This window comes from Pagrus major, chromosome 19, assembly GCF_040436345.1.
Source record: "Pagrus major chromosome 19, Pma_NU_1.0".
Classification (NCBI taxonomy): domain Eukaryota; kingdom Metazoa; phylum Chordata; class Actinopteri; order Spariformes; family Sparidae; genus Pagrus; species Pagrus major.
Window position 1 is genome coordinate 3,229,308 of NC_133233.1, and position 24,243 is coordinate 3,253,550.

The window sequence follows — 24,243 nt, forward strand, 5'->3', positions numbered from 1 at the left end:
AGGCGAATGTGGAGAGCAGCAGGAGGAGGGATTTTACAGTCCTTCAGAGAGGAGAAATGTGTGTGTGTTTGTGTGTCACATTCCATTTAGTGGCAGTCAGTGGGTTTGTGTCCTTGTCCCTGTATATGTGCTGGCCTTCATATACTGCCCATGTATGGGTGTAAACACAGAGCCAGAGGAATAACTCAGCTCAGCCCAGCTCTTCCTTGCACGCACTCTATACCTTCCCCCTCTTCCCTCTATCATACCCATTCTTTCTTTCACTGTGTCATTTCTCTTCATGTCACTTGGTCAGAGCCTGGAAGTCCTCATCTGAGAAGATCAGCGATGAGTCCACATGTGTGCGTGGCACAGTGAGGCAGTAAACTTAGAGCTGCAAATTTTGCTCTTATTCTCTATGTGAGGAAGTGCGCCTTAAATAGGTGTCCTGTGATTTAAATCATGTTTCAGAGGCCTAAGTTAAACACCTTTAACCCAACAATAACATTGAGCCAGTCGTTGGCAATGAAGTTCTTGTTCTCCCTTTAACAATGCTCAGTTTGTAAGGAAAACCTTGCATGCAAATAAAAAAAAGAGAATCTGAGACATAAGACAGAAAATAGTTCAGAAATTAAATGTCATATAAAATATAATACTGTGGTAGACAGTATATATATTATATAGTATATATATATAGTATACTGTATATTGATTTTTTTTACATGATTGATGAAGGTAGCTGAAGAAGACATCACACACACACACACACACACACACACACACACACACACACACAGACAAATTGTGTAAGAAGAATTGAAATGAAATATTTCATAATTCTACAAGCTTGTATATTTCTTTGTAAAGATGGCCAAATGTTGATGTATACATAACTACTGATCAGCACAACAGCATCATGTGTCTTCCACTGATGGAGCTGCTGGTCACAGTCTCGATATATTGCGTTGGAAAGATCGCCTGTTTGTATGAGATGCTGATCTGCTTCAGTTGGCAGTGTTTTTAGATAATGTCATTCGCTGGCTGTAATTACTCCTCTCTGGCCGGCTAATCCCAGTGAATGTGATTGTGTACACACACACACTTTTAGACCAGCAGAGAGGTCAAGCTGAGCGTGGATGAAATCCGCTCCACTTAGATAACCCAACCAGTGTAGTCACTAGGTCTGAAACTCAAACCTGCCACGTGCTCCATTCACCCACTTGACAATCCACTTGCATCATAAGAGCACACATAATCCTCACATTAGATTAAACACAACAGATCTTACTTTTTAACAAAAAGGTCTATCACTGTAGGTATCTTTTCCAAAATGTTGTCAGTTGGGCTGCAAGATAAATCATAAAAAAAAAAAAAATCATGATCTCGATTCATACATCTATGCAATCTCATTTCCAAGGCATTAAGATTCACTCGCTCCTATTTCCCTATGCATTCAGATCACGGTGCATTCACATGTTGACTTATTTGCCTCACAACGTTCCCAGTTTTTATATCAATCACACTTTTATAATTACTATAAATTCAATATTTGTGCATACATAAAAAAGTTACACAATGTTGCTTGAAGGTAAAAGTTCCTTTTCAAGCTTTACTAACAATTAAACCATTTTTATTAAAAAAGAGTTCTAACTTCATTGTTCCTGATCTCTTGTGTGTCTCTGTCAGACTTCTCTCAGTCTCAGACCCTCCCCCACTGAACAATAAATGTATAAAGAATATAAATGAATCAATAAAATATTACTCCATATCCCACATAGGTCCAGCTGGAAAACAAAATGCTCACACACTCAACAAAATGACCAAAGAGGTCACCATAGCAGCAGCTACCACAGTACCAAAAGTCACACTGATTTTTATTCAAAAAACAGAAGAAAAAAAAACGTTGGAAGGGTGGTTGGTTAGATGCCACACAATACACAGATGTATTCTTGGTTGGGCTTGTTTCAAAGTCCAACTTTTTTAAAACATCTGCTTTGTGCTCTGGTAACTGGTTTCCTTATCTCCTATAATTAAAGTTTTGACTTGGACCCCTCCCACACAATACAGTCACCCCTTAATAATGTATTGTCAAGCTGGAGATCAGGTCAAAGGAGACTTAACACACACACTTCTTTGCAACCTCCTTTCTTCCCTCTCCTCTCTGCCTTTACACATACATACACACACACACACACACACACACACACACACACGCACACAGCGTATTTCCACATCTTCCCCTCTCACTCTGAGTGACCTGAGATAAGGATGACTGCCAGAGCTGCATTCCTGAGGAATAAACACTTTTGTATTCTTTCTGTTAGCCAAGTCTGTGTTAATGTAAATTAGTTATAAAATCATCAATAGAACAGCTATCATTAATCAGCTAATGTTTTCTTGATGTTTAATCCAACTCGTTTGTCAGAACAATGTAAAATGAGGAACCTATAGATTCATAGCCTTAAACTGTTATTCATTATGTTACCACACTGCCATCTCAAGACCAACAAACAACAAAATATACAAAAATGTGTGTAAGCAATGCATTCCTGCAGTTTGACCATCTCTTTTTCAGACATAACTATTTTGTTACCTTTAGTACATATGTATGAAGCGCAGCAATACCAATGAGGAGCAGAACAGGCTTTCGCATAACAACAAAGCTAATGCTACAGTAGCTAGGCTAGTGCTGCAGTATTAAGTACAAAAGCAACATGATAAAGATGTTATAGGCAGCTAACCCACTGGCCTACTCTCATTGTTAGGTTGGCTTTAGTAAAGACGTTTCTCTCGACTATGCCTCAATTTTAGGCCAACATAGCCTATCCCTTTGGTACTACAACATCTAGCCACAGCAGCAGTGTAACATGTTAAGACCAAGTTCAACAGGCTAACCCACAAAATAAACGGTAAAACATGGCAAAACTGGCAGTTTCCAGGTTTGAAGTCAGCTCGTTCTCTGCATTCATTCCATTTCCACTGTTGAAAATGTAGCCAGTCTACAATACAAGCAAAGAGAACAAGTTATGTTTTTGAGTGGCAGCTCGACCCCTGGCTACCCAGAGATGGAGACTAGAATCCCAGGTGAAATAGCCTGTAGTCAAGGAAGAAGCGAGAGAACTTTCTCTGTCAACATAGCAAACGCAGAGAAATGTATTGATTCAGGTGACTACATTACACTGATTGGACATCCACATAAAATGTGGCAAAAATTCCAACATTTTTTCATCAGTCTGGTCCTCACTTAAGCTCAGAAAACTTTGATTTTGTCTTTGATTTTCTCGGACATCTTTCAAGTGTCTTCGTCCCTCGCCTAATTAAACCTTTTTCTAAACAAGCCGCTGAGTGCCTCAGTAATAAACTGACAAGTTGTTCCTTTTTGACTTTTAGAATTTTGCACCGCGAAAACTCAAGGTTTCTATAGCAAGTTGTTTCCTTATTGAAGATTTCTTCAGGCCAACAGAACAATTCAAGCTTAGCAAGAAGTTAGCGTAGCCAAAACATCACAAGGACTCAACAAGAGCCGTTTTGCCAGCCAATCCTGAATTTTCCTTAAAGCTGTGTCAGCAACACTTCAAACAGTATGCTGGCCATTTGCCCTTAAACAAGACTGCCAGACCAAGGAAGGACCCAATGCTCGGCAACCAACCTACTTCCAGTGTGGTGACCCAGAGGTTCTTTCACGTTTATGGCCACAGGCAGACAGGTTTGCATGCTTGCAGACTTAACAAAAGACAAAGACAAAATAAAAGTTAGCTTAAACATTCATTTTTCCTAAACTGGTTCAACTAGTCAGACAAAAGCTGCTTTGAGTTGATGCTGAATAAACTATTCCCCCTTCCACCTCACTGTCGTAAGTTTATCTCACATTTATTATCTATCCATGTGTTGCTTAATCATACAGTATATACTTTATTAATCCTTCATGTATTCAGTTATTAGTAGGTATTAAGATATTAAAAAAAATGCCCTTATTTATCAGCAAACAGTTGTCCATCTGTCCTTTTTTTCCGTCACCTTGTGCAAATCAATGTGAGCTGAGCCCAGTAAAAATCAAGTCTAATGCTGATAAGGTCCCTGACAATCCACACACGCTTTCAAATTCTTTTCTAACATTACATACATAAAACATTTGTTCTGCATGGGGACACATTCTATCCAGTTTATCATTTGCCAGACAACACTGCACTAATCTAAAACTAGGTTGGATGATTCAGGGCCCTGGGGGTAGGGGACGGTTAAAGGGTCATCCCAGGCTCTTTTTTCCCACCAGTCTTCTGCCCCTGGCTGTCCCAGGAGCCCACTGTTACTATTAATAAAGAAGTAATAACACAGAACAACAAGAAGCGCTACCTCCCCACCAGCACACATCTGTGTCCTCTGTGCTCCACTCACTGCTTCACTGGGTTTGTCAGTTCTGTATGCATGTGTGTAGATTGTGAGCACCAGATATGTGGAAGTTTTTTAAGATATTGACTCTTCAGACATTGGTTTGTGAAACGGTTCAAATAAACATGCAGAATTTCAGGTTATGATGTAATTTATTGTGTGGCTTTCTCAATTTGTTTGATTTGCACCAGGATGGTAGCTTGTTTTTAAATGGATTATTAAGTTTACATGCGTATGTATGCTGTTTTTTTTTTATTCTGCATATTGTAGTGAGAAGTAACCCCTCCTCACTTCCTTCTTTTGACTTTAGTTTAAGAGTTAGGATTTGGATTGTGTTAAGAGTGAAAGAGAATTCAATTTAGAATAGAGAAAGGATGTACACGATGAAACAATTTAAGGGAAGGTTCTCTTAAGTAGAGAAATATAAACTTGAGGGGTTGGCAAATCAGTGGACGAGAGTTATTACCCAGTCCAGTCCAGTTGAGGACTCCGCCTGTGCTTATAGAACAAGGCTTACCATATCATACACTTCATTCTGACTCACTCTATATTCATCTCTTTATTCATTGCAGGATTTAGTTTGGCGGGATAGGGTAAGGATTAGGACATAGCAACCAAACAAAAATAAAATTGTCATAAGTTTTGTCTGTTCAGAACAGTATGTTGAAATGAATCAAGAGCTCACATCACAGCCCTCCATCTTGGAGTAACTTAAAGTGTCAAAGAGTCAGACAGGAATGAGGTCTGCTTTCACAGTAAAAGACACAGAGGCAGAGGATTTAGGTTCAGTGCTAAGGGAAGGTGGAGGAAAAATTTCAGGGGCGAAGAAGCCATCGGTTCTGAAGATGGACTGAGCAATCCCATCAATATATGGTAAATTTAGAGCAGCCAGGCGAGGAGGATCAAGGGGATCAAGAGCTGTCACTTTCACTTCAGCCATGTATGGTCAACAGTTGGTTAGCTGTCCAGCAAAGGAAATGAAGTAGCCAAGAAACAAGTGAGGATAATATTAGAGAATATTAGAATTCAGTAAACCTGGCATCTATAGCCTTGAGCCTATAGACTGCTATTATTTCTGTTCCTGTTTGTTTCCACAATTGTGGAAGTCCATCGGAAGTCAGATGGAAATTCTAACGAGGCAGAGAAAACGCTGACACAAATGCTTTCTGCTGCCTGCATTTATCATTCTGTTTGTTATCGGCAGAAAAGAGGCCATTCTCTGTCTTCAGACAACTAGCCAGATTTTCTTAATCATGCTGTATTTTATTGTCAGTATTTTCATGGCATTCTTGCTGCATCACTGCCCTCTGCAACAGTCCTGGTCCATCGATGTTGGACATGCTAATGGTTATTCACCTTTTCCAGTCACAATCTGACCTTTGCAGCTGTGTTTTGTCCATCTTTGGCTCAGTGAAGAAGCCATGGGGAATCAGAACTTTGTTTTGACCTCAGTCTCAGAGACAGGAAAATGCCAAAAACACAAAGGAAAAGTTATAAATACAACTTAATTTCCAACAGGAAGTGATATAGATTTTGAGGGCTGCTAAAATGTTAAAGTTTCAATTTAACTGTTACATGAATATTTAGTACATCTTCATTGTCTCCATGTGTTAACACTGCCAAAAGTACCCTTAACAATAATGAGGTCTCTATTAAGTGTATTAGCCGAGTTGGTTGAGTTGATCTAATATGATAGTCGCTTAATTAGATCAGCCATGTCATGTTTTTTTTCCTCTGTGAATATGAGGTATTAGGAGAATATCCTCACCAGGAAACCGGGAACTCTGGTTGTTTGTTTTAAATAACTTGTCATGTAATTGTCCTGTCAAACCTTTTGTAGATGCACAGAAATTACTGTCCTCTCTTATTAGCATAGGCAAAAGCAGCATGGTTTTGTTATAATGCTGCAAAAAAAGTCTTAGGTAAGTGGTCAGGGTTTCCATTGTTAGCAGTGTGCTTATGACTGCATACCAGTCAATGAAGATTTCTTTATGGCAAATGCAACTTTTCCCTCACTTAACTGGAAGACTGTACTTTTTCTATGGCCATCCTATTTTTTTGTCTCTGTCTTAGGTACAGTGTAAAGGTGCCCACAAATGATGAGCACTGGCTGTGCTACTGTTTTTTTAAGGGGAGAGCAGTTGTGCCCAGCTTGGCATTACAGACCACTCAAAATTGCCACAGAGCACTGCAGTCAAAGTTCACATTACTTCAACTTTGACCTTGGTTGCCACTGAACTTTCAAAGCACCATTGCTGAGGTAACAGCTGCGTCTGACGTCAGACTAGCCAGAATGCAATTGCAAAATGTCAGTCAGACACTCCTCCGAGGGGACACAGCGCTTGTGCCTGTCTGGTAGGGTGCCTTTTAAATCACAATGTTACCATGGTACAGGGCTGGGTATTCGATGACTGTGAGCCATCGGCAATGGACCACTGCATTGCCTAGCGGCCCAACTCTACAATGTACTGATGATGATGTATACCTGCACTGCGCTTTGCCACTGCAAATGTCTGCACTGTGCACTGCATCTTACCTCATGGTGAGCGAAGAGCAGATTTCTTATCATCTTAAGGCAGCTTAAAGATGTATTGGGCATTACCTAATAGGGCCTGGGTGTGGGTAGTTTCATCAACAGCACTGCTTACCTAGAAGGGACTACTCAAAGGCAACAGCAATTGTTGGAGCCCAAATGGCTTTTTTCATTCTGACTGGCTGGTCAGGAGTCCCAGGTATTTAACCTCTGTATGGTAATTTCCCCTCAGAGCGGCTGAGGACACACTGGGTCATTAGTCTGCCTGGCTGTCATGTGACAGCCATCAGAGTCACATTTGTCAAGGTGTGAAGGAATGTCAGGATGGCATTATAAATGACTGATGGTTTTGTGAGCTTTTAGGGATGCATCCATATTTTCAGCATCCCAAGTGTAGGTTGTTTCTGTAATTTCTGACTGACACGCAAAATTGTCAATCCCAAACTGTCCGAAAATATATCTATGAAGATTTTCAGATATCCAAGTCATACATGCTCCAGGCTAGATTTCTGTTTAAAATTGACGGGTTATTACATCACTTTGTGCGCTAAAGCCGTTTTATTCTTTTTATATTTGTTGTCTGAAAAGACTGAAACAAGGAAGTTATATAAAGTTATTATAGTGTGGTTTCATAGAGCGCAGATTCATTGGTCTGAGTGCCTCCCTCTCATTTCTAAACAAAAGCACCTCAGGCTATGCTGAGTATAGACTGATGATGTCTGCTGTAATTTAAAAGCATAGAAGACACAGAACCGCCCTCCATTATGTGACTTTCTTTCATCTGTGCTCATGTTGACAATAGAACAAAATAATGGCACTTTCCTTATCACCATATGGTTACAGAGATGCAGCTATAAAAAATGTAACCTCTTGTTTACAAAGGGACCAAACCCAAATATGAAAGTGTATGTATCTCAGTTTTGGTTGTACATCTGGTGCACACAGTGACAGATAACCTTGTCAGTACTGTGTGTATCTGGCTCCATGACCAAAAGTCATTTTGGTGAGAATTAATACACAGAGACAAACTGGTGCCTGTGCTGGAGATCTACATCGACCCTCCTCTCTCTGATTCAGGACTTGATGTGGCCAGCCTCTATAGATAAACTATTAATTGTCCTCCAGCCAGCCAGACATTTTTTAAAATACGTAATGAACAAAGAAGCACATCTCCAGACAACATGGCTTAGTCCTTCTGTTTCTGTAGTGTTACCATACAGATAACAGAATTCCTAGAGCAACAAGCTCTAAAAATAGTGCAGTCTGTTCAGTGACATGTTTCTGTGCTACGCAACGTATGTATGATTTCAACCAGGCCACAGCGAGGAGACAGTGATCTCACTGCCTCTAACAATTTTCTATCAACAATTTCTGAACTGTTCTTGCTGTCCATTTCAAGCAACAGATATGTTTCTAATAGACCCTTTTTACCGAAGAAATTTTGACCTGTCAAAGCAGGAAAAGCAGAGGTGGAATTTATAAAATGAATGATGGCCACATTGAATCTAGGTGAGCTAGTTCCAGGGCTCAGTTGGAATAGAATTGGAATTCTTTTCGTGATTGTTGTTCTTTTGCCAAAGATAATGTTTGGCATGTATGCCCAAGTGTTCTTTTTGGGTTTCATCAGACTCCTAAACTTACTGCCAGACATGGCCTAATTGGCAGCTGTGGCTCAGGGGTAGCGTCTTGTTATCGGAAGGTCGCTGGTTCGATCTCTCTGGTCTGCATGTCAAAGTGTCCTTGGGCAAGATACTGAACCCTAAACTGCTCCTGATGTGCTGGTCGGCACCTTGCATGGCAGCCACCACCATTCAGTATGAATTACTGTAAGTCACTGTGGACAAAAGCATCTGCTAAATGTAAATGTAAAAAATGTAAAAACACTTAATAGAATGGAGCCATTGCCATGTCATTGGTCACCTGTGCTTTTTCTGCTTTGACAAGTCAAAATGTCTGCAATGAAAAGGTTCCGTTGTACAAATGCATCAATAAGTGTGGGATTTCAAAATAGGAGACTGCTGTTCATAACCCATTTTCTACCAGCAGTCAAGCTTTACTTTTTATTATGGCCAGAAACCTTTCCTTACTTTAACCTTAAAGTCCTTTTTGTGCAAACACCTAACCAAGAAGAGACCGGTGTGCAAACAGTCATATAAATCATCTTTGTAGTAGTCATTTTTAACAGTTTTAAGGCACTGAAAAATGACAACTTTCAAGGGACAAAAGCCAAAGCAAAGGTATTCCTCCAACATGTAGATCTTGGAAAAAGACAATTGGGGTGAGAATATCCATGAAAATGTTCTTTTCACAGATATTGTTTTGATAGAACTTATGCTACACTTAAAGCTATAGTTGGTAATCCTGTTCAGAAACACTTTTTGTTATACTGGGTGAAATGGTCCTTCCATCCTGAGAGTAGTCAAAACATGTGTTCAGAAAAAGGAACGAAAAAAATCAGACCTCTGTGGCAGCTGCAGGCCTGTAAGAAATCTGATCAATCCCTGCCTCTCGGTGCGAGTGGAAATAACCAATCAGATGCCTTCATGTCTCATCCTGCCCATGCCCCCCTCTGTCCCTCCCTCCTCCCTGCTGCACTCATCACGTGTCACTGTTGCCGGAAATATTCAGCACACTCCATACCGAGTTAGCAGGAGAGAACAATGGCAGAGAAAATGCAGGCAAAAGCAGCACTGCCAGTGTTACTTGTAACGGCTCGCCCTGCTGAACGGGCTAAGAAAAGAAAGCCGGAGGCAGAAAAGGCTGCAACAAAAAGGCTTTGGGGGGGGGGGGGGGGGGGGGGGGACTTAGAGGAGGTGCCACTTTCAAATCTTGCTAGCTCTCCAACATTACCAACTATAGCTTTAAGAATGTCCCCTTGATATTGTCCTTATATTCCCTGTCCAGGTGTAAAATCCAAATAATTTCAAACTGGTACTGACATGACAATTGCTGGCATCTCTAAGTAACCCAATCAATCCTGATGGTATCAATATATGACTTGTCTAGCTTACATGTCAAAAGCCTGTAAGTCAAGAGTAAAAACTGAGAAGAAAACAACTAAGAGTTTGCAGGGTGAAGCCTCGTTGCTTTTGTCTGTGGCACTAGTTTCCTCAAGGGTTATGTCCTGTACCCTGTTCACCTGGGGTAGCAAGGTTTAATTGACCCCTAATCACACCCCAGTCAGAGATCAATGGAAGGTTGTTCATCATTCACAAGAACAGAATGCAGTGGTTGTCACCAGGGGCTGCCCTGTGTCACCTGTAGTCCAGGGGCTATTTGTGTCTGTGGCCATTGTGAGATCCTAGCCTCATCATTAATTTAGCATTCCATACACCTGTGTCAGGATTCTGGAATGTGCATGGGATTCAGAAATGTCAACAGCAGCAGTGCTGATGGTAAAGGAAGGGACTTACCTATTTTGATAGCAGGAATGCAGGATGCTAGTTCAGCAATGATATTTGAGCAAATAATGCCACAACATCTGGCTTTGTATAATACTACTGGAGGATCCAGCTGTAATAGAATGAGCCAGATTTTTACAAACTGTCTGGGCCTGACTATCACTTTTTTGGGTCACACCTTCTTCTGTAAATTCTCATATATTAAAGTGGGTACAGCATGCCACAATGTGGTGACATCATTTTAATTTGAAAAAAGTATGCATTTAATGAACAAAACTTAAATACGAAATGAGCACATTTGTCAGCGATTAGACTTGTTGGGTAGCTGTGCACAAGGTTGGTACAATTGGGACAATTGCTCAGTTGTAATGGAGATGGCTCAGGTGTCGTGTGAGTGGATGTGATCGCCTCCTTGGTCTTTCTCCGGTCATCTTCTGACGTGATGACCTCTGACTTCTTCCCAGTGGATGCAACGTGTTATGGTTTGGTGTTCACAGATAGATGATGTTGTCTGTTTCTGGTGTTTATTCACTCTCTTGTCTCGGGTCCTTACTGTTTCACTGCAGTCAGCCCAACAGCTATCACCTGTGATGTCATGATGATGTCATACACCAGTATGCCTTTGGGTGTACTAGCAGAGATCTAAAGGTGTTGGGTTGTTTGTGGTAAGTGCTGACTCATTGTGACTTGAAGACTCTGGTCTGACAGGCACATTAGGGGAATCTTCACTGATGTTCTTCTCTCGCACACACTACAATAATTGAAGATAATGGTGCAGGATATTATTAAGATTACCGTGCCAGAGAGGACAATGCAGCACTTCACGTGATCTCATAGGAAAGCAGATGTAAACAAATGGGAACTGTGGTGCAACAAACTGCTGGAGTAACATTTTTACTTTGCAGTGAAATAAAATGAAAGCAGAAGAAACGAGTCTGGATGAGAAAATGTTTGGGGAGATCTTGTCAACATCGGTTGTATACAGTGTTGGGCAAGTTACTTAATAAAATGTAATATATTATATATTACTATCACATATTACTGTGTTACTATCATTTGAAAGTAATATGTTTCTGTACAATATTACTGTCTGTGCAGAGTAATGCGTTACACTACTTTTGCACTACTTTCACCAAAATAACTGCAGAAGGACGACTGATGACGCTGGCTGTATTGCAGGGGCTGTCCTGGAGGTAGAAGTAGAAAAAGGTGGGGACACATTCATGTTGTAGGCAGCAATATAACAAAACCAAAAATACCCAACAACACTGGGCAGGAAGATGGGAGAATTTGTCTTTGTTTTTGTTTGACAAGTTCAACGAGAGTGAACAGTCGACTTCACAGGACAATATTCACAGCTGGGATTAATTTGATGAAAAATACTTTTTGATTCTTTTGATCAGTGGGCCCTTACAGAGTAAGGGAATCTAAATTATCGAAGAATGGACATGAATTATGACTTCATGCTTTAAAGGTAGGGAGTCAGCACTGTTCCGTCTCCCCGCTTACCATGCTGGCAAATTTGAATTAATTATTTGTCAGTTCTTCTGGTTTCCAATAAATGAAGTGAAGGACTACATTGTGAAAACTAAAAAAAAATGAAACTAAACTGAATCTGTCTATATTGACAAAAGTTAGAACATTTATATGGTCATGTGCCTCTTAACAAGCTTAAATCACCCCAAAACTCCTGTGGTGTGATGCCAGTCTTAGCAGATTCTGTCCTGGTCTTAATTCAGGGTATTATTCATCATGCAATCCTTGCAATCACTGCACCTCCCTTTGTCTGTTTTTGTTTTCACTGATAAGATGTGCTTTGTGCAGGAAGCTCCCCACCACTGATCTATGATAGTGTAAGTGCTGGTTCAGATACTGGTCACTGTGATGGGGTTTTCTGTGCACTACAGTCTTTATCTCTACACTTATTGTGTTGTTTTATGCTTATGTCATTGAACTTTTGGCTTCCACTGAGAAGATGCAGAACAATAGATAGTCTCTCAAGCTATTTTGTTAGGCTATATGTGTTTGTGTAAGTGTTGGGCAAGTACATTTTATGAAGGTCACTTTGAAGCTCTGTGTGCCTGACAAGCACATAGCGTACTGATTAAGATTCGCCATACTTATATTAGCAAAAATTGCCAAAAGTGCGGAAAAAATGTCCCATAAGATATAATGGGAAATCATCGTGAGATGAGCTCTAAACTTTCTCTTAATCATGATTAAGATCACACAATTTCCATTTCACATAAATGATTTATCAGACAAGTAGGACATTTTAGGCTCAATGACACACACAGCTTGCGGCCTATGAACCTCAATGACACAGCTATCTCTATCAGTACTAACTTAGCGCTGGCAACATAATCGGAATACACACAAAGCATCAGGCACACGCAAAATTTCTTGTTAAATTTTCTAGTTAATCTGTACTATTGAAAAGCACTTTTCAGGTGACAGAAATTATTTTCCTAACTGGATTCTGTCCACATTGGCACAGGTGGCTTTGAGGGCGCAGCCGGGTCCCAGTCGAGAGCTTAACTTGTAACCGATGGTGCTTAAAACAATCTCATCCCCCTTCATTAGCTGAGGAATTAAAACCATAAGGGATTGAAGAAGCTTCTTCCACTTTTCCTTGAAGGGTCAATCCATCTAGAGAGAAGGGAAAAGTTCATCTATGAATGTGTGTGCATGAGAGTATGTGTAGCCTGCCCTCTGAGCTGTAGGGAAGTGGCAGCTGAGGCGCTGGCCGGCGGGCGCCTCTGTCACCTTGGAGGAACATTTGGCAAGGTGCCCGACTCTAATCCGTCACTTCCTATAACAGAGGAGAGGGGCAGTGGTAGTGTCACATTGCGCTGAAGGGAGAACACATGTAACACTTTACCCATTTTCCTACTGAACTGTTTCCTAAAAAAATTCTATTAAATGGATTCCCTAGTTTCTGACCAACGCAGCTGTTATTTTTTCATGCCCAGCTCCCATTTTGTGTAAATAGCAAATGCACTTGCGCCCACCTGTGCGCCCCTGGATGCGTTGGTCTGAGAGTGAGGAATTTCTTAAGATTTGGCACAAACATCTACTTGAACTCAAGGATGGACTGATTAGAATTTGGCTATCAAAGGTCAGAGATCACTGTGACCTCACAAAACACACAGAAGGACTTATTGTGAGAAAATTTCACACAAATGTGTAATAGGATAAAATTAAGTGATGGCATTTTATGTCCCAAAGATCAAAGGTCACCTTCACTGTGACATTAAAATGTTCCCCAAAAACACTTTTCTGGCCATTATTCAACACCATTCACGAACAGATTGTTACCAGATTGTAGAGATCTTCTGTGCTGCTGGGTTGAAGTATTACTTTGTGTAGCTTCTTTGTTAAGCTACGTTTACCCCCTAAGATCCTATGAAGGATTAATCTGGTGGTGTTATACCCAAGCCAGCAATGTGTTGGTCTGTTTCTCTATACTTTCTGACTTCCCTACTCTCCCGTGGCTCTCAGACCCAAGCACATTGGTTTCCAGTGAAGACATAAATCTTTAATTTTTAAAAGGCTCAATCATTTCCTCAGCTGGCTACTGTGATTTTTATAAAAGGTTATTCAAACAGGAGGAACTAAAGCATTTGTTGGGGAGTATTTGCAATGGAGATTAATCCATATTTGGTGCCCTAGTGAGTATTTGGGACAGCAGGACGGTGTGTGTGGGTGAGTGTAAGTTGATAAAGTACCTTACGTGAAGCCTCGTGACAGCTCCATCCAGCCAGTTCCCTCTCTTTCCCTCGACCCGGTTAGCAGGCCAAGTGGTTGAGGGCAGCCAGTCATACGAGGCCGTCCAGTCACACACTGCTAGTAGACACGTGCTGCAGCCAGCAGCACACACACATCTAATGAAAATGCAACCATTACGCTTGGATTCTTCGGCCAACCACAAAAACACACATACACACAAAGATATACACACATCTGTGCCAGTATTGAATGTTCTCTATGCAGACAACTCTGATCCATTAATATGGCTAACCCAGATCCAGAGGCTCAGGATGATTAAATGCTACACTCCAAACTCACACACTAATATACTTTGCCTCAGGTTCAGCTTTCTGTGGTTACACACACACACACACACACACGCATGCACACACACACATACACACCTACACACACATACACACATTTCTCAAGGACAGGCTGAGCAGCCAAGTGAGAGGCAACAGTAAACAATGCAATTTAGTCATGTGCCCCCCCCCCGCTGTGAGTGACACAGTGGCCTGTCGGAAGCTGCTGCTGTTCAATAAGTGACCCTGATTGCTTTTGTCCTCAGTGGATGATAGAGCAGTAGTGGAATCATTGTGTTGTCACTGTTTCATCCCACATTGTATTTATTAGTTTTCTATTCATCAAGCTAGTTGTCTCAGCTATGAGCAGGGTGTAATTTAATAAATCATAATGAGAAATATAATACCTTCGATGTGGAATGATGCGCTCGGTCTCGAAAAGCTTCACCAGCTGATTGTATCGCTTTTTGGTGATTGAATCTTTGATTCATTTACTTTTTGGCATTTAAAGTATGTTGAACCAGCAATGGTTGAACTGCTCCAAGACCCCTGACCCGTAAGGGCACTGCATGTCAGTTTTTTTGTGTCATATGCAATTATAATTACAATTAAAGCTGCAAGCAGCGATGAACGGGCCCTCGCAGTCCACGCGGGTCGGGGCGTGCTGCCGTCGGGGCGTGCTCCTTACCCGGACCCATTGCCCCATCATTGTGCGCACGTGTCTTAACTGATAGGCAAAAAGGCTTTTGTGTTGATAACAGCGCCACCTGCTGGTGATTTTTGGTGTGTGAGTTACAGATGCCAGTCTGTACCACCCCAATCAGTTTCATATCCATAAGTGTTATGGTGTGGGCACAGTGCCAATTATAAAATGAAACTGCCACCAGAGTGCCACCTAGTGTCAGATCGGTAACACCTTCGTCAGTTGTCCTCAGGAGGACATTGGCAATGAGTGTACCAAGTTTTGTGTTAATCCGACCAACCAATGTCGACATATAAAATACTTCAATTTAAATAGCGCCACCTAGTGGTCATGGGCCAAAATTTTGCACAGAGCCTTAGGGGCTCATGGGGAAGTAGTATCTTGAGTTTCACGTCATTTGGACACACCAATGTGGAGATATGCAACACTTCCTGTTGTGACCTGAATCCACAGGAAGTTGTTATTTAATAACTTGAGTATTCTTTGGCGTATCAAAATTCTTTTAATAACTTTTTGTCAGAAGGGTCCACAGATGCTGTGTGCAAAGTTTTGTGCAAATTGGTGAAATTGCCTGGGAGGAGTTCGAAAAAGTAGGTTTTCGACATTTGGTGAATTTGCCAATTGAGTTCTGGCGAGACAGTGGGCGTGGCCTACATCACACAGTCCAGCTGAATTCAGGGAACACGTAGATATAAGGTTTAACAATGTGCACCATATTATGTGGGAGTTATTAGGCAAAAACGGTTTGTGTTGATGATAGCGCCCCCTGCTGGTCATTTTTGGTGTGTGAGTTACAGGGGCCGGTCTATACCACCCCTGTCAATTTCATATCCATAAGTGTTATGGTGTGGGCACAGTGCCAAATATAAAAAGAAACTGCCACCAAAGCGCCACCTAGTGTCAGATCGGTCACCCCTGTGTCAGCTGTCCTCAGGTGGGCAGTGGCAATGAGTGTACCAAGTTTTGTGTTAATCCGACCAACCGATGTTGAGATATAAAATAGTTCAATTTAAAGAGCGCCACCTAGTGGTCATCAACCAAAATTTAGCACAGAGCCTTAGGGCCTCATGAGGAAGTAGGATCCTGAGGTTGACGTCATTTGGACAAACCAATGTGGAGATATGCAACACTTCCTGTTTGGAACGAAATCTGCAGGAACTTGTTATTTAATAACTTGAGTATTTCTTGGAATATCAAAATTCTTTTAATAACTTTTTGTCAGGAGGGTCCACAGATGCTGTGTGCAAAGTTTGGTGCAAATTGGTGAAATTGCCTGGGAGGAGTTCGAAAAAGTAGGTTTGCGACATTTCGCGAGCTAGTGAAAAAAAACGCCAGGCAGAAATGGGCGTGGCCTATATCAGGAGATTCAGCACAATTCACTGAACGCGTGGATATAAGGTTTTTGAAGGTGCGACAAAGTATGTGGGAGTTATTAGCCAAAACGTACTTTCCTTGATAATAGCGCCACCTAGTGGTGCACGTTCACAACAACAACAGATTATAAAATTTTTCGCCAAGCCTAATGACTTTGCCAAATAAAATCGACTTTTCATTCACATTCAGCCAGTGAAAAATGCGATCATTTTGGACGAAGGAATAAAATAATAATAATAATAATAATAATAATAATAATAATAATCATTCGAAAAACAATAGGGACCTCGCAGGTTCCCTGCTCGGGCCCTAAATATTTATGGATTTTGGTCCATAAAGTTGCAATAAAGCACAATGTCAACAATGACCAGTTCTGCAGCTCAGGCTTCTGTTGGAATTCAAACTCTAGGGCCCTGTATCAGAGGGCCCTTCACTGTCCAGTCATGCTGGGATAACATGAGTCATCAGGTTTTGCACAAACTTGTGGAGTCTAGGGCATGCTGTCATTAAAGCAAAAGGGGGACAAAACATATACTAAGATATTCTGAAATTCCTGGACATCCTCAAAGATTCAACTGTACTCTCACTTTGTTGCTGATATTTGAATTCATCATTCATAATGAAAAAAACAGTATTAAACTCAAAACAAATGCAAAATAGAAGTAATTTAACTAAAGAGCTCAGATTTTTTACCCTACTGTGTTAATACAAAGACCTATGCTTATTCTGACTTTGATGGCAGCAACACATTTCAAACAAGTTGGGACAGGGACAACAAAAGACTGGGAAAGCTGTGTATTGCTCCAAAACACGTGTTTGGAATGTTCCATTTGAAACAGGTTCATTGGTAACAGGTGATGGTATCATGATAAGGTTCATCACTTTGTGAAACGCTTTTGACGAGCTACCACGTGTGTCTGCTCTCTGCAGGCTACTTGACAGGAACTTGTGTATGTACACAATGCATATGTACACTCATAGGGGTACAGTACATAGTTAGTAGGGGCCCAACAGCAACTTTCTGACCTGGGTTTACTCCAGCCATAATCAGAGCTGAATGCCATTCCTGCACTGTGTGTGTTCATTACCATATTTAAGTAGTCTATGAAAGGGTTATTCTGCTTGTGAAAACAGGTTGTGTGTGTCATCACCCATTCTGCTCTGGCTGTTTAACTTCAAACAATCTCAAACCTATGTCTTGAATGCTTTGCTTCAATATAATATGAAATAATGAAATTCAAGCTGTGGTGGGGTAGCTTTTCTTTTGTTTTTGGCACCCCCAGAAGGCAGTATAGGCAGTGCCTTGCTGGAGAACATGTTATTGCTGCTTTCACCCCTGTATGCACCAGACAGACTGCAGGAGCTCTCTGCACAGGAATAAAGGCCAGTCAATACCTGGAGCTCCTCCATCTCTCTACAGCATTACGCATCACCAGTCAGGATGTCTTACACTGCCCCCATGAGGGCACCACCTGTAACTTCCCCAGCCCCGATGATGGCTGTGATGGCGATGTTAAATATACTGTATGGTGTTATATGATTTGTAAGATGCTGCTGTCTATATTCACAAGAATAAACAAAATCTACCCTCAGTATATTTGTCAGATTTTGACTGAAGAGGGAGTCTGTTTCCAAGTGCATCTTTTTCACAATGCCCATGGGGCTCTATGTGCTCTTTTATTATATTCATCTCGCTCTGTCTCCACGGTGATTTCTCACCACGGATACATCCTCCGTGGCAACAGCTGTCGCGAAGCAGCCTATGATGAGGTGTGGCAGCAAGTGTATTTTAAGCTTATCAGCCAGGTAGCCACAAACACTGCAAAGGTTGTTTCTGTGATGGGAGGAGACACAAAGCTGCTTTGTGAAAGCCTCATATTACATTATATGGGATGAGGCTGCTGATAAGGGATATGTTGTGACAATATTTTTTTTATTTTGAACACTCTTATGTTAAAATTCAGTTCACTGGAATCATGTACATCATATCAGATGTGAATGATTGACCCATATCTGTCCAAATAAGGGCCAGTAACAGCATACCTGTCTCATAAAAATAAATATATTGCTTGTGCGTCTCGTGTATGAGTGCTGCTATGGATAATGTTGTGTCGATGTGAATTGAAGGTAGTAATGAGAACAATTCCCATGTATGTCATGGGTTCTCTGAGACCTCTGATAAAAGTTTGGGTAACACTTTAAATAAGGTACACAAAAATGTGATTAGTTACTGAGAAGCGACTATGGAATGAATCAGGAATGATAGTTAATGAATTGTTAATAAGTTATTCCTGAAGTACTGTGATTTGAGGACTACATAGTTGATAATTATGAGTTACTGGAGAACAGACTGGGAGACTGCATTAATGAATCATTAGGTAATGATTAGTTTATAAATATCTTTGAACTGACATACTGACCACTTTCTTCATGAGTTGTCCCTGATTATCTATCAACCACCCTCTGATTGGCACGAACTAATGATGAATCATTAACTACTAATTACTGAATCATTAGTTGCTGTTTTTGTGTACCTTCAAGTAAAGTGAAACAATACTGAGTAGGTACCCAATAAACTCCTTAAATACTAATTACTTAATCATTAGTTCCTCTTTGGCAAAAGATGCTGCCATGCCACCAGACTACAGAGCAGCTTCATTCCTCAGGCTGTGAAACTCCAGAATTCATCCTCCAGACTCCATTTTGAAACCCCAGTGTCTGATTCCATACCTACCTGCCACTTTTTTTATTTGTTGATGTGCTCTGTTGAAGATTATCAGCCCATGTAGTGTGGACAGTTTCAGGCTGTATTGAAAAGTCAACAACTCATTTGTAACTCAGTTAATCAGACTATCTGTTGTCTTTGTCTCTCCTCTGTCCACCTCTTCCCTCTTTGTCTCAGCGGTGGTTGTTCCTGACGGGGCATCAGAGAAGGTGGGGCTTGGCGATGAACTGGGCAGCGAGGAGGATCTACTGTATGAGGAGTTTCGTGGTTCTGGACATCGTTTTGGACACCCAGGAGGAGGTGGAGGAGAGCAGCTAGCCATAAATGAGGTAGGAAATATGGAGATGTTGTTTCTACCACTGAGTGATGGATATCATTGTGTTTATGGTTAGAAGCACTGTGATTAAAGATCAAAACAAAATATATTTGTAGCACTAATCTGTCATTGTAGCGTCTTTCAGATTATTCTGATGGAATAAGTAAAGTGTGTCTTATTTTGCCATAGTGTCATTTTTGATTTGACAACTAGGGGGCAGTGGTAGAGAAGTTCTTTTTTCATGTGTGAAACTGAGTGGAAAAAAAAAGTTTCGTGACTGAAAGGATCAAGCCAGGTCTCCCACAACTCAACTCAACAATTATATGCTCCCCTCTGCTGGAGCATGGACGTCAGCCTCTTGTGGTCAAAATGAAACAAGCACAAATGAGCCTGCAAAAAAAATTCTGCTGCCAAAGCCTTTTTTCACTCAGTTTCAGACATGTGAAAAAAATTCTCTTTAAAATATTTTTTTCTCTGTTCCACACATGAAAAAACAAATTCTCCTGAACATGACTTGGTTATACCTGTTTTTAACAGATTAAAGAACTTCTCAAGTCATTAACACAGGAGAGAAAACAATTTAGATCACCAGAAAAAAGATTTTCCTCATTTGAACCTCAGGGTTCTGTCGACTAAACTAAATATGAAAGTGACAATGGTAGTTTTTAGGTTAAGATGACTTTACACCTGGCACACTGTTAGCTCACTGGTGGAGCGTGGGCCCCATGTACTAAGGCTGAGTCCTTAGCAGCAGTCCGGATTGGATTCCATCCTGCACGTCTTCTCCTCTTTCCTCGCCTCCCCTTTCCTGTCAATCTCTACAATAAAGGCTAAAAGCCATAGAAATAATAATAATTAAAAAAAACACAATGACTTTACCTTAAATGATTTTACAGCAGCAGTAGAAGAGTGGCAAGGCACCTTCCTGTTAAATTGCTTTCATTGTTTATGAATAATGTTCCAGTGTATTGGGGGCCCTTGACCCCCTTGTTGTTTGGGCTCCAGACTCCATCCTCCTTGGGGCTGTTGGCCAGAGTTGCTGTGACAAATCACAGACAACCATAAGCCATCTAAAGAATGTGAAAAAAAAAAAAAACAATTTGGAGGCTCTGCAGAGATAGCGGGGGCAGAATCGTTCGAGTCAGTTCCTCTAGGGAATGAAACAAATTTGCTCATTGTTGTGACTAAATGCCATGAATTCCTATAACGCTCTCCCCAACTGTACGGGAAAGACAGTGTCTGTATCCAGATGTATCCAGTGTTAAAATCACCTATAAACCTGTAAACCACCACTGCCTTCCTGTAGACTAACTCTAATGACACCAGTTTCACAGTTGCTCTCAGGTGTAAACTGACAGGAAATGTCAAATACTACATTAGAATGGTAGCAAGTGAAAACGAGGCTTGCCTCGGCAGAGGACTAGGTATGGCTCTCACTGCCTTTTGGCTAAGAGGGATGGCAAAACAAGCTCTGAGGTTGCTGGGTTATTTGGTTGTCATGGATACATGCTGTGGATTCTGCTGATACACAAGCTCAGTAAAATGAGATTTACTGAGTAGAAACATACACTCCTGCAGCACTTCAGTGAAGTCTCACAGTGTGACAGTAAATGATAGCTGATCTCTGTATATTTATATTGTGGGAGCAATGGCATAATGATGGGAGTGACATGTCAAACTTTCACTTTTTAAAATCCTGTTTTTTACCCTCATTTGAGTTTCAGGTTAATTTTCTTACTGACGTCTCTCTGAACATTGTTTGTTGTTCAGTCACCACTAGTGACTCTCATGTTTCAAATGAGAGAAGATCCCATTTGCTAAACGTTTTGATTTACTCATCTCCTTCACTTATCGCTGGAGTGTGTTTGGACTATATGCAAGCCCAACACATGCTCAATCTCAACTGGTCAAATACAGCAGTCTGGTCTGTGGCCTTAAGCTTCAAACCATGATGCTCTACTCTGCCCTCCAGCATCAGTTTTGCATGGGAAGGGCTCTTTGGTAAGGTTAGCAATAATACATATACAATGTCTGGTTAGACTTTCAAAACAAAGCTTGACAAACAGTTTACATATTATGACATATGACTTTTGGACTGTTATTAACGTTGGTAAGGTTTAGGCACAAAAACTACTCAGTTAGGTTTAGGAAAGGATAATACCTTCAGTTAAAATGACTACATTCAGTCACGTCACTTACATAATTTAGTTTATGTGAGTTACATTACTTACGTGACATAGTTTTGTAACATGACTTTGAAATAAACTTTTCTCAGTCTTTATACTATTGCAAGAAAGGGGCACTTCAAAAAGTGACGCTAGAGGGCTAACTACAGCGTCTCTGACCAGGCTGCTGTATTTGACGCGTGTGCAGTGACAGATGACTGATGCAGCTTGAAAGGAACTTTTCTTGCACACACTATCCAAGGCTTAACTGTTTTTATGCCTCTGTGCCGGTTATAGCAATGGCCGGAGGCATTATGTTTTCGGGTTGTACGTACATACATCCCATCCCATGTATCAACGTCCACTTGGAATCAAGGATGAACAGATTAGAATTTGGTAGTCAAAGGTCAAAGGCACTGTCACTTATTGCACCCCATTCTCGTGAACTTGATGTGTCAGGAACACATTGAGGGAATTTCTTAAAATGTTTTGCAAAAATGCCCAGTTGGTATCAAGGATAAAGTGATTAGATTTTGGTGTTCAAAAGTCAAAGTTCTGACATACACATATTTGGCCATTCCTCAACAATTCACATGATAATTACAACAAAAGTTTACACAAATGTCTTCTTCCTTTTCAAAACCTAGTGCCTATGTTACCCATAATGCAACTTAGCCACTGAGAAAGATCTAAAAGTTAATTAATCAAATTACATGCAGCTTCCTCTAGAGCCACAAGAGGCAGTACCTTTTCACATATGTAGTAGTAGTACTCTCCAAGACCTATATAAACACTTTCATATGTAAAATTGGTGGGGTTACCCTTTAAGCCTTAATTTTTGTTAAACATGTAAAACATTAAAAATCTTAAACCTTAATCAGGTTTTGGTGTCTTTGCAGTCTGGTGCACAACCTTTGATTTTAAACAAGTTAATGGTGCTGGTAATGATCCGTCACTGAAATCAGTAATGATGTCAGTTACTTGGAGATATCGTCTTATTGTACATTAAGTGCACACTCTGTTGGATTGGTCGATAGGGATAGCCTATAAAAACAGATAGCCAGGTTTCTTCTTCTCCCTGAGTAAAAGACAGAGTCAGAGCTTTGCTGCCATCCTGTGGATCACTGATTTCTGTTATCAAGGAACATATAATAATGGAGGGATCTCAAAGGAAACGTGTGTGTGTTTGTGTGTGTGTGTGTGTGTGTGTGTTTGCATGTGTGTGTGTGTTTGCGTGTGTGTGTGTGTGTGTTTGTGTGTGCGTGTGTGTGTGTGTGTGTGTGTCAACAGAACGGTGTGGTTTCTGGCTGACTGTCTTTAGTGCTCAGAAGAGCGACGCTCATTAAATGTGTTAATGGACCCATAAAGGTTGGCTGAAATGTGAGATGGCTATGAAGAGATAGATGTAACATACAATGTTACATATAACTGAAACTCATTATATGGCTTTCTGACTGTTGGTTGGACAAAACTGTCTCCTTGATTCCACTTGCATATTGAGGTCAAGTCTTTGGAGAGGTGGAACCAGGAAAACAACGGCTCACTGACTTTGCCAGGTCAGTTGCTACAAGTTAATTAGCTAAAACAGAGTTAGGATAAACATGGGAAATGCAACTACTAATCCTCTGTTAGCTTTACTCTGAGGCTGAGATGATAAAGGGGCATTAAGGAAAAATGACACCAAAAATAAAATACTTTGTATATATATTATCAGATAGGGGTGTGACGAGATCTCTTGCCACGAGAATGTGATGATATTTCTCATCGAGGTGAAAAGCCGTCTCACGATATCAGTACATAACAGACACTGTAGCAGCCAGCATGACAGAGTCTGATGTTTAACTTGAAATTAGTATAGAAGATGCCCCCTGCACTTCAATCATTTGTGTAGCAGCATTTTGTGTACCTGCTGGAAACAATAAATGGTGACAGAGTGACAGACAAGACACAGACAATATGTAAGCACTGTAAGAAAATACTGCCGTACACCGCAGCTAACATGAGCACTGTGCAAAGACACCTGGAGAACCACCACAGCTCTCTACTAAAATCAACCGCGCCTGTGAAGAAAACACTGAAAGGCCAGACAATGCTGACAAATACCTTTGCATCTCAACTTCCACAGTCAAGTGCTTGAGCCATGACAATAGCAAAAGACATTGGCATTTTCATTGCAGCTGATATGAGGCCATTTTTTTGTGGTGGAAAATCGGCGATTCCTCCACACATTCGGACCGAAGTACACCCTCCCGCCACACGCACATTTTAATCGCACAGTGGTGTCAAACCTCTACAAAGATAGCATACCTTTCCATCCCTGCTACCTCCATTCCAAGTGAGCGTGTCTTTTCAACTGCAGAAGACAGTTAGTGCCCAAAGGTCTCAACTGCTGCCAGAAAACATAGACATGCTAATATTCTTGAAAAATAAAGTGACCATATCTTAGGCTGGGCAGTGTAGTCGTAGGCAGCTCTCAGCTCTGTATTATGCTTGAAGAGAAATTTGGTTTGCACTATTGAGAGAGTACTACTTTGATTATTGTTTGCACTCCAAAAATAAGACTAAGGAAAACTTACTGTTATTTATTTTTGTTATTTATACAG

The 24,243-nt window shown here is 40.9% G+C and overlaps 1 protein-coding gene across 1 annotated transcript in view; it reads left to right on the top strand.

Moving 5' to 3' along the window:
- LOC141014500 (rho guanine nucleotide exchange factor 4-like) overlaps positions 1-24,243 on the top strand; it is a 155,019-nt gene that overhangs the window by 109,949 nt on the left and 20,827 nt on the right. Inside the window, exon 6 of the mRNA XM_073488318.1 lies at positions 19,337-19,488. Coding sequence (XP_073344419.1) covers positions 19,337-19,488 — 152 coding nt within the window. The remainder of the gene's footprint in view (positions 1-19,336; positions 19,489-24,243) is intronic.